Below are 12,244 nucleotides of genomic sequence, written 5' to 3'. Positions count from 1 at the left end.
ACAACCATGATTTTAACAGACACACCTCACAATTTACAGCAAAAATGCTCTCATGGATAAATATAATACACATTAAGTTGATGTGTCAAACATAGTGCCCACCTTAGTGAACGTGATGAGGTGGCGACTTGTCCAGGGTGTACCCGGCCTTCCGCCCGAGTGCAGCTGAGATAAGCTCCAGCGACCCCCCGCGACCCTCAAAGGGACGAGCGATAGAAAATGGATAGATGGATGGATAGTACTGTCAGCATTGTGGGCCAGGGCAATGAAGCCAACTTGCCCTGGTCGGCGATGCACACTAGGATTTTTTTTTTTTCATTCTTTGTGCTTTTTAGGGGAAAAAAACACTGTGATTTAACTATTATTAAACCTGTTTGTTTTAAAACATGTTTTTTTTCAAATATCTATTTTTCTTTAATTTAAAAAACAAAACAAAAAGAGAGGTTTTCTTACAGTAGGGTCATCTTATATATGGGTCAAATTTATGCAGCGGATAAAATATTTGTTTAACAATTTAAAACGACATAGAAGGTTTAAAATCGATTGTTGCGTGTCTTAAATGTTCTAGTTTTAAACGAAAACAAAGTATCTGGCAGGTTGGGATCCAGAATCCATATATGGACAGGCACCGCTCCCGCCACGCCCAAAACAAGTCGTCATTTGCGGGCCCGGCTGTGAGTTCTGTGGTCTCCGTTCTGCCTGGAAGTTCAGGAAGTTGGTCACCGCCCTATCCCTCCTCCGCTTCTGCTATTGTGGGGAAATAGCCGTCGTCACCGAAACAAACTTTACCGAAACTGTCTAGAGCGAGGCTCTTTGAACTAAATCCTTTCTTTTCTCTCTTTGAGGGCAGACATCCGGTCAAGTTAGCACTAGAGAGGGAACAATACCATTTCCGTGAAGGCAACTTTGGACAAACATACCATTCTCTTTCCTCCATCTTGAAACTTTTCGAACGAATTGTTATTGGTAAGTTACACTTTGTTTCTCCATTGAGCTTTTTGGTGGTATGACGTGTAAATTGTTGCGATACTGTTAGAGAGCGTGTTGTAACCATCTAAGCGTCACTTTTGTGTTTAATTCGGAATACTTTACCGGCTCGTCTGTTAGCATTAGCTTTAGCAAGGTGTCGTCTTCGGCAAAGTACGTTAGCAGGTAAGCTATGTAGGCAGGGATTATACAATAGCATGTTTTTTTTATTTATCTTTTAGCGTATTAGAGTTAAATTATCCACTTTAAAGGAAATCCAAATGAACTCACTTTTGGTGTTCGAAAGTCGCACAGGTGTAACTTTAAGCTATTTTCCCCCAATTGTTAGCTTTTTAGTAGTTTGGGCCACCCTGTTGCTCACTAAAGAACGTTGGCTTTTAAACCGTTTGTGTCGGGGAGTATCGTCTGTTCTGCATTGGCTGGGAACGCAATGAACAGAAACATAAAGTGTGGGGACACTCCAAGGCTAATGTTGCGATATACTCCTTGAAGTTTTATTTCCATCCATCGATTGATTGATTGATTGAAACTTTTATTAGTAGATTGCACAGTACAGTACATATTCCGTACAAATGACCACTAAATGGTAACACCCGATTACGTTTTGTTTAAGTCGGGGTCCACGTAAATCAATTCATGGTACAAATATATACTATCATCATAATACAGTCATCACACAAGTTAATCATCAGAGTATATACATTGAATTATTTACATTATTTACAATCCGGGGGGTGGGATGAGGAGGGTTTGGTTGATAACAGCACTTCAGTCATCAACAATTGCATCATCAGAGAAATGGGCATTGAAACAGTGTAGGTCTGACTTGGTAGGATATGCACAGCGAGCAGAGAACAACGTGAGTTCAGATAGCATAAGAACAAGTATATACATTAGAACTACATTTGATTATTTACATTTGGTTATTTACAATCCGGGGAGGGTGTTAGTCAAGGGTTGAAGTTGCCTGGAGTTGTTGTTTCAGTGCGGTTTTGAAGGAGGATAGAGATGCACTTTCTTTTACACCTGTTGGGAGTGCATTCCATATTGATGTGGCATAGAAGGAGAATGAGTTAAGACCTTTGTTAGATCTGAATCTGGGTTTAACGTGGTTTGTGGAACTCCCCCTGGTGTTGTGGTTATGGCGGTCATTTACGTTAAGGAAGTAATTTGACATGTACTTCGGTATCAGGGAGGTGTAGCGGATTTTATTGACAAGGCTCAGTGCAAGTTGTTTTACTCTGCCCTCCACCCTGAGCCAGCCCACTTTGGAGAAGTGGTTTGGAGTGAGGTGTGATCTGGGGTGGAGGTCTAAAAGTAACCTGACTAGCTTGTTCTGGGATGTTTGGAGTCTAGATTTAAGGGTTTTGGAGGTGCTAGGGTACCAGGAGGTGCATGCGTAATCGAAAAAGGGTTGAACAAGAGTTCCCGCTAAAATCTTCAAGGTGCTTTTGTTGACCAGAGTGGAGATTCTGTAGAGTAATCTCGTTCGTTGGTTGACCTTTCTGATTACCTTGGTTGCCATTTTATCACAGGAAAGATTAGCCTCTAGAATGGAACCTAGGTACGACTACCGCATCAGTACTGATTGCCCCGAACACTGACGGTTTCACCGTAAATGGCTTACACATCTAGTATGTTTTTTTTATATTGTAGGCCTGCAATGACGTGGACTGACAGGGAATGTAACCTCTCAGCAAACTCATAACTTTCCAGTAAGAGAATGTAAACATGGTCACAAAAACATATATTTAACCATAACTTTAATCCATCCATCCATCTTATTGCGCTTATCTGAGGTCGGGTCGCGGGGGCAGCAGCCTAAGCAGGAAAGCCCAGACTTCCCTCTCCCCAGCCACTTCGTCCAGCTCCTCCTGGGGGATCCCGAGGCGTTCCCAGGCCAGCCAGGAGACATAGTCTTCCCAACGGGTCCTGGGTCTTCCCCGTGGCCTCCTACTGGTCGGATGTGCCTGAAACGCCTCCCTTGAGAGGCGTTCGGGTGGCATCCTGACCAGATGCCCGAACCTCTCGATGTGGAGGAGCAGCAGCTTCCTCCCGGATGACAGAGCTTCTCACACTATTTCCAACGGGAGAGCCCCACCACCCGTTTTGGATTAAGATGGGTCACATTGATTAGTACGAAGATTCCCTTAAAGCAGGGGTGTCAAAATCATTTTAATTGAGGGTCACATCCCAGTGACGGTTGCCTTCAGTGGGCCGCTTGTAACAGTGATCACCTGATAATGTACAATTGCCTATGCGTTTGAATATTAAATTGTTTTACATAAAGATTAATGGGTAACTCGCTTTGAAATCATAAAGGCACAGGTGTCAAACTCATGCAAAACAAACTTTTCTTACCTATTGGTACTTTCCGTTGTGTATTTAGGATTTGCACAAGTCCTCAAAATTTGAAATCAAACCCTGGAGGCATTGAGTAATTTATAAAAGAATCTTGCTTTACTTCCACCAAATGAGCTTTTTGGAATGTGCACAATTGGTAATGTTAGGGCTGGGCGATATAGACGAAAAAGTATATCTCAATATATATTTACTTAAACTCGATATTCGACATGTATCGCGATATATTTTTCAGTGAAAGTATACATATAAAAAATATTAATTTTTAGCGATATTTAGTAAAATTAAAGTGAATGACAACTTTACTGTAAACAGTCAGTGGCTTTTTTATTAACCCAGTTAGTCAAGATCGGTATTAACAGCACATAAAAGAAACTGTTTAAGTAGTACAGAATTACGTAACATAAATAAAATAGAAAAATATTCTTTCTACATTAAATAAATAACATAGCTGTGCAAATAATACCAAATCGGCCATGATTAGAACACACTAGTGTTTGAATCCAGAAGTAGGAACACACCTTTGTTGCCAGAAGTCAGACGTGCATTGCTATGGAAACAGAAATCAATGCGCGGAAAGCGGAATAAATAAATCCCGGAAATGAATAAAATGATCAAAATACTGTAAATATTGAACACATTTCATATTGTTATGAACGTGTCTGTTACTACATTATATATAGACTTGCAGTGTGTATATCAAATGTTACTGGAGGGTTTTGAAGTTATTTTAGACGGCTTTGAAGGCTACAACGGTGACTCCTTATAGCCGCATCTTTCAAGCATTTTTATCATCTTTAAAATCCACATCAGATTAGATCAGTGTGTTGCAAACTGAGCCGTTTAAAGTCCTGAATGGTTGGTTTATTCATTATTTTATTTTCAAATGTATGAGCCTGTGGAAAAAGTTAATGTTGATATTTACCTCAGAAGGCTGCAAATAGAAAAGAGACATTCCATTTTTATTTAAATTGTATTTGTTATGCCATTGATATTTTTTAATTATTATTATTATTTGAAACACGATTTTGCATGTCACTATAAAGTTATATAAGCCTTGCTTGTTCAATATTTAATGCAAAACTTGTTTGGGTCCCCATTAAAAGGTTAATTTGTTCAACCTTGGCCCGCGGCTTTGTTCAGTTTTAAATTTTGGCCCTCTCTGTACTTGAGTTTGACACCTCTGCCCTAAACAATACATTTGTGAATTATTATGAATGAAGTGAATTGCATGTATATAGCACTTTTCTCTAGTGACTCAAAGCGCTTTACATTGTGAAACCCATTATCTAATTTACATTTAAACCAGTTTGGGTGGCAATGGAAGCAGGTGGGTAAAGTATCTTGCTCAAGGACACAACAACAGTGACTAGGATGGCGGAAGCAGGGATCTGGCTGGAACCCTCAAGTTGCTGGCATGGCCACCCTACCAACCGAGCCATGCCCCATGAATGAATGTATTAATAAGTTAATCTGGCCACACATTGAAATCATATCCTGCCGATAAGTAACACTCTAGCACAGGGGTGTCAAACTCAAACACATAGTGGGCCAAAATTTAAAACTGAACAAAGCCGCGGGCCAAGGTTGAACAAATTAACCTTTAACGTCCTCTACAAGCTATCGTCACGTCCGCTTTTCATCCATTCTAACATCGTTCAGACCCAGTCACACGATGTGTGCGGCTTCTGTACGCACACACACGTGAATGCAACGCATACTTCATCAACAGCCATCCAGGTTACACTGAGGGTGCCAGTATAAAAAACTTTAACCCTGTTAGAAATATACGCCACACTGTGAATCCACACCAAACAAGAATGACAAACACATTTCGGGAGAACATCCGCACCGTAACACAACATAAACACAACAGAACAAATACCCAGAATCCTTTGCAGCACTAACTCTTCCAGGACGCTACAAAATACACCCCCGCTACCACCAAACCCCACCCCCAACCCCACACACACCTTGTAGCGTCCCGGAAGAGTTAGTGCTGCAAAGGGTTCTGGTTTGGTGTGGATTCACAGTGTGGCGTATATTTCTAACAGTGTTAAAGTTGTTTATTTGGCTACCCTCAGTGTAACCTGTATCACTGTTGATGAAGTATGCGTTGCATTCTAATGTGTGTGCGTGCAGAAGCTGCACATGATATGTGACTGGGCCAGCACTCGTTGGGCTGGCTGGCTGGCTGGCTGGCTGGCTCCCGGGAGGATCAGCGGGCCAGCTTTAGTGTTAATTTGATATCGCCTCAAGGGCCAAGTGAAATTACACGGCGGGCCAAATTTGGCCCGCGGGCCAGAGTTTGACACCCATGCTCTAGCAGAACACTAGACAGTAATTATACAGATGTTATTCAAGGGTAATGGCAATAACATTGTTCCCATGCTATAGGTCAGTGGTCCCCAACCACCGGACCGATTGGTACCGGGCCGCGCAAGAAATTAAAATAAAAAAAAAGAAATAATTAAAATTAATATTTTTTTTTTTTTTTAAATTAAATCAACATAAAAACACTATATATACATATTGTTTATGTCAATATAGATCAATACAGTCTGCAGGTATACAGTCCGTAAGCACACATGATTGTATTTCTTTATGTCCGTGGGACAAATTTTCAAGCGTTGACCGGTCCCCAGCTACAAAAAGGTTGGGGACCACTGCTATAGGTGACAAACTTTTATGTAGAAGCTACTTTGCCTCAAGGACTTCCGGACTGTTGCCAGTCCATGTCTGATGGCAAATCAATGAGTTGCAAGTCATTGAAATAGGAAAGGACATTTTCTGAGGCATGCATATAAGCTCTTTGCAAGGATGTTTCAATTTGATGTTAAAATGTTGTTATTCACTTCGGGAATTCTATGTTTTGCAGTTTTGTTTTTCTCCGGATTGAGAGCTTCTTTTAATGGGCCCGTTTACCATGAAGTGACTGGCAGTGCTTCCCACAGGACTGCAGTCTACCTCTGGTGATGGGTTATAGGGTGGGGTGCTAAGTGACATTCTTATCTAATCTACATAAATGGCTATGATTGTGTAATAACCTCACTAAAATTAAGCCATTTCAATTGCACAAATTAAGTTATCCTTCCAAAATAAAACGGCGGTAAACTTATACAAATATTGATTCATCACTGGTATTAGAACAATAATAATGTATAGGCCAAATACTTAAGGGTGCCACAGACGTAGTGGACGCGCTCGGAGTGTACTTCCCTTTCATGTTTGTATTTCAGGTGATTACATCCGACGTGGAAAATGTATTTGCAGAAGATTCTCTTCTTGATATTTCGACTTTGGACGTTTTTGCAGATCAAATATGTAATGTATTACATTGTAATTGAATGCATGTTCGAAATAAACTGACTAACACTGTCCGCCGGCCTTTTCTTGGATATGTACATCCACACCGCAGGCATGTTGCGTCCACTCTATATAAGCACACACTTTTTGCTTATGTCATCACAACGGACGGTTTTAAGCAGTTTTGTTTTGATGATCAAAGTCTTTCAGTCGAAAGCCAAAAATGCAATTTAGGGGCATTTTTCAGTAGAACCTTCTTTGTTGCCGAAAATTTGGTGCACACCAGTTTAGAAAATGCATGCTTTATTCTGTCGCTTCTTTTTGTGGTGATGGGTGGGATTTGCAGGACAGTTGTAATGTTAGTTTTCATAAGTCCCAACCCAATATGCCCGGAATGGTGGGAGGCCAAATGTTTTTTTTTACCAGGGCACCACAAATGAGTACATGTTTGGGAAACACTGACTTGTGTTGCAGTTTTGCATTCTGTGAAGTGACTTTTTTTTTGTTTTCATTTCCAGAATTCTAGAAATGACAAACATCAACACGGCTAACATTAACTTCAAATGGGACCCAAAGAGTCTGGAGATCAGGACTCTAGCAGTGGAGAGGCTGCTGGAGCCCTTGGTCACACAGGTAATATTTTTTGTCTCTTTTGTTGTTTGTTTGATGGAAAATCTAGGTGGCTGTATTGGTATCATATGTTATACAATTTGAACTTCTGAGGTCCAACACCGTTCAGTCTGGGACGTTGATAGTATTTCACAATTGTTCCAATGGAATTAATGACATAAGTAGATGTAGTCTGTCGGGGTGTCTTAGAATAGTCAACTATTCGACAATTTGATTCAGAAAAGTCTGATTCGACAACAACATGGAAGTTAACTTTATCAGACATTGAACCCCCCTAATTTCTTTGAGGGAGGGAGGGTAGTTGAGTACCGTGGGCCCCCCTGTTGTTTGTTTAAATGTTTCAATGATTTGAAATAAAACAAAAGTTCTAATTAATGATGAGTTAAGGACTTATATCGTAACCAGCTAAATCACTGGAAACAACACCTTTAACCCTTTTTTTTTACCTGCCATAGGTAACCACTCTGGTGAACTCTAGTAACAAAGGCCCATCCAACAAGAAGAAGGGACGTTCCAAGAAGGCTCATGTCCTGGCAGCGTCTGTGGAGACTGCGACTCGGAACTTTTTGGAAAAAGGAGAAAAGATTGCAAAGGAGAGTCAGTTCCTCAAGGAGGAGCTGACTGCAGCAGTGGAAGATGTCCGCAAACAAGGTATTTTGGAAGTACTCAATGCCACAGAGTGTGATTTCTTGTCTCTGCATGCTCCACAAGATAAGAGTGTGTCAAATAAATCTTAAACATGGTTTGCAGAACAACATTATCCTCCAAAGGTTATATCTGCAGTATTCTCTTATAAATGCAAAAGCACTATAAAACACAGACACCATAATAAGGACTTAGCACAGTTCTAATGCTCATCTTTGAGTACCTGATCGTAACACTCATTGCCACGTTTCACACTATACCATTGACCTACCCTGAGACATTCAGAGGGCAATATTTCCTGTGGTGAATACTGATTGTGAAAATGTGTGCAGATATGTCGCAATCCAGTAAGGCTGAAACGACGCGTCGATGTAGTCGACGTCATCGGTTACGTAAATACGTCGACGCCGTTTTTGTGCGTCGACGCGTCGCATATTTACGTCACACTGTCATGGCGGAGCGCAAAGCAGACTGTGCGAGCGAGGGGGAAAAAAATCACGCCAAAAGTGGTCAAAAGTGTGGGAGTATTTCAATACACGGCCTAATAATGTTGTTGTATGCACACTGTGTCGAGCGGAAATGGCCTATCATAGCAGCACAACGGCTATGAACGAACATTTGAAAAGAAAACCATCAACTAGTCAATCGTCCGCGTGAGTATACGTTGTCATCATTACACAAAAACATGAATGTGTCATTTGTATCTGCCAGGGGTGTAACGGTACGTGTTTTGTATTGAACCGTTTCGGTACGGGGCTTTCGGTTCGGTACGGGGGTGTACCGAACGAGTTTCTAAGCTAAAGCTAACTTTAGCTGCTAAAGTGTTAACAAACTGCTTTGCTCCTTCTGCGGCTGCCTCTGTCTCAGCACGCAGCATTGTCCCACCCACACAACCATGTGATTGGTACACACAAAGCGTTATCAGCCAATCAGCAGTGCGTATTCAGAGCGCATGTAGTCAGCACTTCAGCGTCGAGCAGATAGGTGTTTAGCAGGTGAGCATCAGGCAGCGGACTCTCCCCAAATGACAATAAACACCTCCCAGTCAACTACTAGTAACATCACTATGAGCCCGTTGACCTTCTAGAAATATAAACTGGAGCTCAGCTCACTCGCAGTCCTGGCTTGAGGTGAAGGCTATTTACCTCTCAGTTCCAGCCACATCGACCCCTTCTGAGCGCCTATTTTCAGCTGCTGGGAATATTGTAAACAAGAAAAGAACCAGAGCATGTAGACATGCTAACCTTTCTTCATTACAACTGTTAGTCACTCACTGGAATGAGTAGAATTGGTTATTGTGTACTGTGTTGGACTGGGTGTCTATTTTGCACATTTTAAAAGCAATACTTAATGTTTACAGTGCTCCAGAATATTTAGATTGGCACTTTTTTGTATTGGATGTTTATCTTTATTTTTGCACATTTTAAAGCAAAATAAGCAATACTTTTACTTTTGAAATGCTTATACTATTGCAGAATATTAAGATTTGCACTGGATGTTTACTTTTATATTTGAACATTAAAAAGCAAATAAGCTACTTTTAATTTTGTTAAATGTTAAAAGTTTTAAATGTTTACATTGTTACAGAATATTTTGTCATGTTGTTGTCAATGTTGACTGAGTGGCCATACTTCTTTTTTTTTGTAAATAAAAGCCATGCCTTTTGAAAAAACAGGCCTACATTTATTTTTTCATCTTCATTTAAAAAAAAAAAAAATCGGTAAAAGGAAAAATAATCTATAGATTAATCGAAAAAAATAATCTATAGATTAACCGATTAATCGAAAAAAATAATCTATAGATTAATCGATAAAAAAATAATCGTTAGCTGCAGCCTTACAATCCAGTTGCCATGTAAGTCATAACTTTGAGCTTGGTATCATGTAGAGCGAGGCAATTTTTTTGATCTTGCGAGATATATTGATATTTTGTTTCCCAAGAATGTATCCATTTTTTTGGCCTGCTTTTATCAATAGATTCCCATTCAAATCCATCAAAGATAACTTTTCTTTTTCTCACTAACTTTTGTAGATTCTCCTGTGTTTCTGTTGCTGCTGCAGCTTGTGCTGTGCTCACTGCTCAGCCATGCACTCAGTACGTGTCCATGCACTATATTAGTCCGATTACCCAAATAGTTTGGCTCCAGGGGTGTAACAAAAATTTCGGTTCGGTACGTACCTCGGTTTAGAGGTCACGGTTCGGTTCATTTTCGGTACAGTAAGAAAACAACAAAATATAATTTTTTGGGTTATTTATTTACCAAATTTGCAAAATCTTCCATCAAAAATATTTTTCTTAGTGGAATATTTGATGTAAAGTAATCGGAACCTTGGATAGGTCAATAATTCATAATAACATTGATTTTGATTCAATATTATGTTTTGAGCAATGACAGTTTGAAAGAAAAAAAAAAAGCTTTGTTTTATTAGTCAACATTGCAACTTTTTCTAAATTACATTTAACCTTTAAGCTTTTTTATTTCACTTTTGTTATGTTTTTGTTTATTTTAATAGTATTGTTAGAATGTACCATGGACCTTTAAAACATTAGCTGTGGGCCGCAAATGGCCTCCGTGGCACACTTTTGACACCCCTGCTATAGATAATAAAAAATTAAATCTGATAAATCTATGGATGAAAAGCAGAGCCTGGCGACGCATGCGCCTTTATCATAATTCTCTCACTCTCTCTGTCTCTGCCCCTCCCTCACGAATGCTGCTGTGCGCACCATTTGTTTTGTTTTTAACCCCTTCTTAACCCTGAACGTACATTGAAAATACACGCAACCCTAACTCAAAATGCCGGGAATTTTGAGGCATTTAAGAAACTCCGCCTTGACAGCTCCGCAAAAGAGGACATGTCCGGTGAAAAGAGGACGTATGGTCAGTCTATCGCAGCCCGTGAGAGGCATGCTAGCAGCTAACGGGCTACGATAGACTGACCACACGTCCTCTTCTCACCGGACATGTCCTCTTTTGCGGAGTTGTCAGGGCGGAGTTTCTTAAATGCCTCAAATGTCCGGCATGCCGTGTGTTGTGCCTCGGTGTGCATTGTTTACACAACGTCCGTTACGCTACTTAATATGTCCGTGTGGAAACTCGTTCGGTACACCTCCGAACCGAACCGGAACCCCCGTACCAAAACGGTTAAATACAAATACACGTACCGTTACACCCCTATTCGGCTCTAAATAATAATAATAAATAAATAAAAGAATAGAACAATATATTGCCATTAGGGCTGCAACTAAAGACTATTTTGTTAGTCGACAAGTCAGCGACTATCTTAACGATTTGTCAACTAATTGGATTAGGAAGTGTGCACCTATTGAGTGGCTCTAATTTAACCATGTACCTTTTAATTCAGCTTAAGATATTTTTAGGCATGTGCTAACAAAGATGATTACATCATTCAGAATAATCAAAACTATCTAGCTTTTTTGTGATGATGTGTTTAGATGGAAAACTTTGGCTAAAATAATAGTTACAGCTAGAATCTAGTTGTTAGCTAGCTAGGGAACAAGCTACTGTAAGTATCTTACAGAAGAGTGTCAGAGACTATATTGTGCAAATGTCTGAAAAGTTTTGGCTTTGAAATGATCCTGCATCATAGACGTACTGTCATGCAAAGTAATGGTCACTGTGCAAATTGAGCAAGTTATTCATGTCTTTGATGTGTTTAGAGTGAAATGTTCCCATACTCAGCTACACTTTTGTTGTCATTGTCCTAGGGAATAATATAAAAATGTAATGTCACGGTTATTGTTACTCTTATAATATTGTTGGATGTGCTCAATATTTAGTTGTTTCCTTCTTGTGAAGAGTGACGACATTTCTCTACACTGGAACTAATCATTCAGCATGATCAGTTTACGTGTAATAGACATTTTACTTATAAACTAGAGGAAAATACCTTTGAAGATGGACTATGCAACGCCTGAATGCGTCACGGCAGAGTTATTCACGGCAAAGCTATTCTGACGTTCAGGACATGGGACAAGAAAGAGCGATCATGTAATTGTAAATAAACAAAACTGTTACATAACTATTGTAAGTTAACAATATCCTGGTGTTAATAAGATTGTCAATAAATGTTAAATAGTGTCGTACTTTGTGACTTCTTCAGGACGCAACAATAACACAATAAGATGAAAAACGACATATACATAATATTTTAGAGCGCACCGCAATATTAAGTACACAAAATCAGTTTTCATGCAAATGTTTAATCACTGTTTTATTTCTTACATTAATTTGTGCATTTCAAGCACAAAATTTGTGCTCGTGTGTGTTTGGAGACCCTCTTTTGCAAAAACG

At 39.8% G+C, this 12,244-nt stretch overlaps 1 protein-coding gene across 2 annotated transcripts in view; it reads left to right on the top strand.

Annotated features, from left to right (window-relative positions):
- The first annotated feature begins 639 nt into the window (after positions 1-639).
- Positions 640-12,244, top strand: part of ctnna1 (catenin (cadherin-associated protein), alpha 1) — a 96,317-nt gene continuing 84,712 nt past the window's right edge. Inside the window, exons 1-4 of one of the 2 annotated variants that reach the window (XM_062045672.1) lie at positions 640-752; positions 851-966; positions 7,173-7,287; positions 7,740-7,935. In XM_062045672.1, the coding sequence (XP_061901656.1) occupies positions 7,183-7,287; positions 7,740-7,935 (301 nt within the window). In that variant the 5' untranslated portion in view covers positions 640-752; positions 851-966; positions 7,173-7,182. Of the gene's footprint in view, positions 967-7,172; positions 7,288-7,739; positions 7,936-12,244 lie in introns of both variants that reach the window. The other variant, XM_062045670.1, reaches the window with a different exon arrangement.

The sequence above is a fragment of the Entelurus aequoreus genome, linkage group LG04, assembly GCF_033978785.1.
Source record: "Entelurus aequoreus isolate RoL-2023_Sb linkage group LG04, RoL_Eaeq_v1.1, whole genome shotgun sequence".
Lineage (NCBI taxonomy): Eukaryota > Metazoa > Chordata > Actinopteri > Syngnathiformes > Syngnathidae > Entelurus > Entelurus aequoreus.
This window is presented reverse-complemented; position numbering and strand designations above follow the sequence as displayed.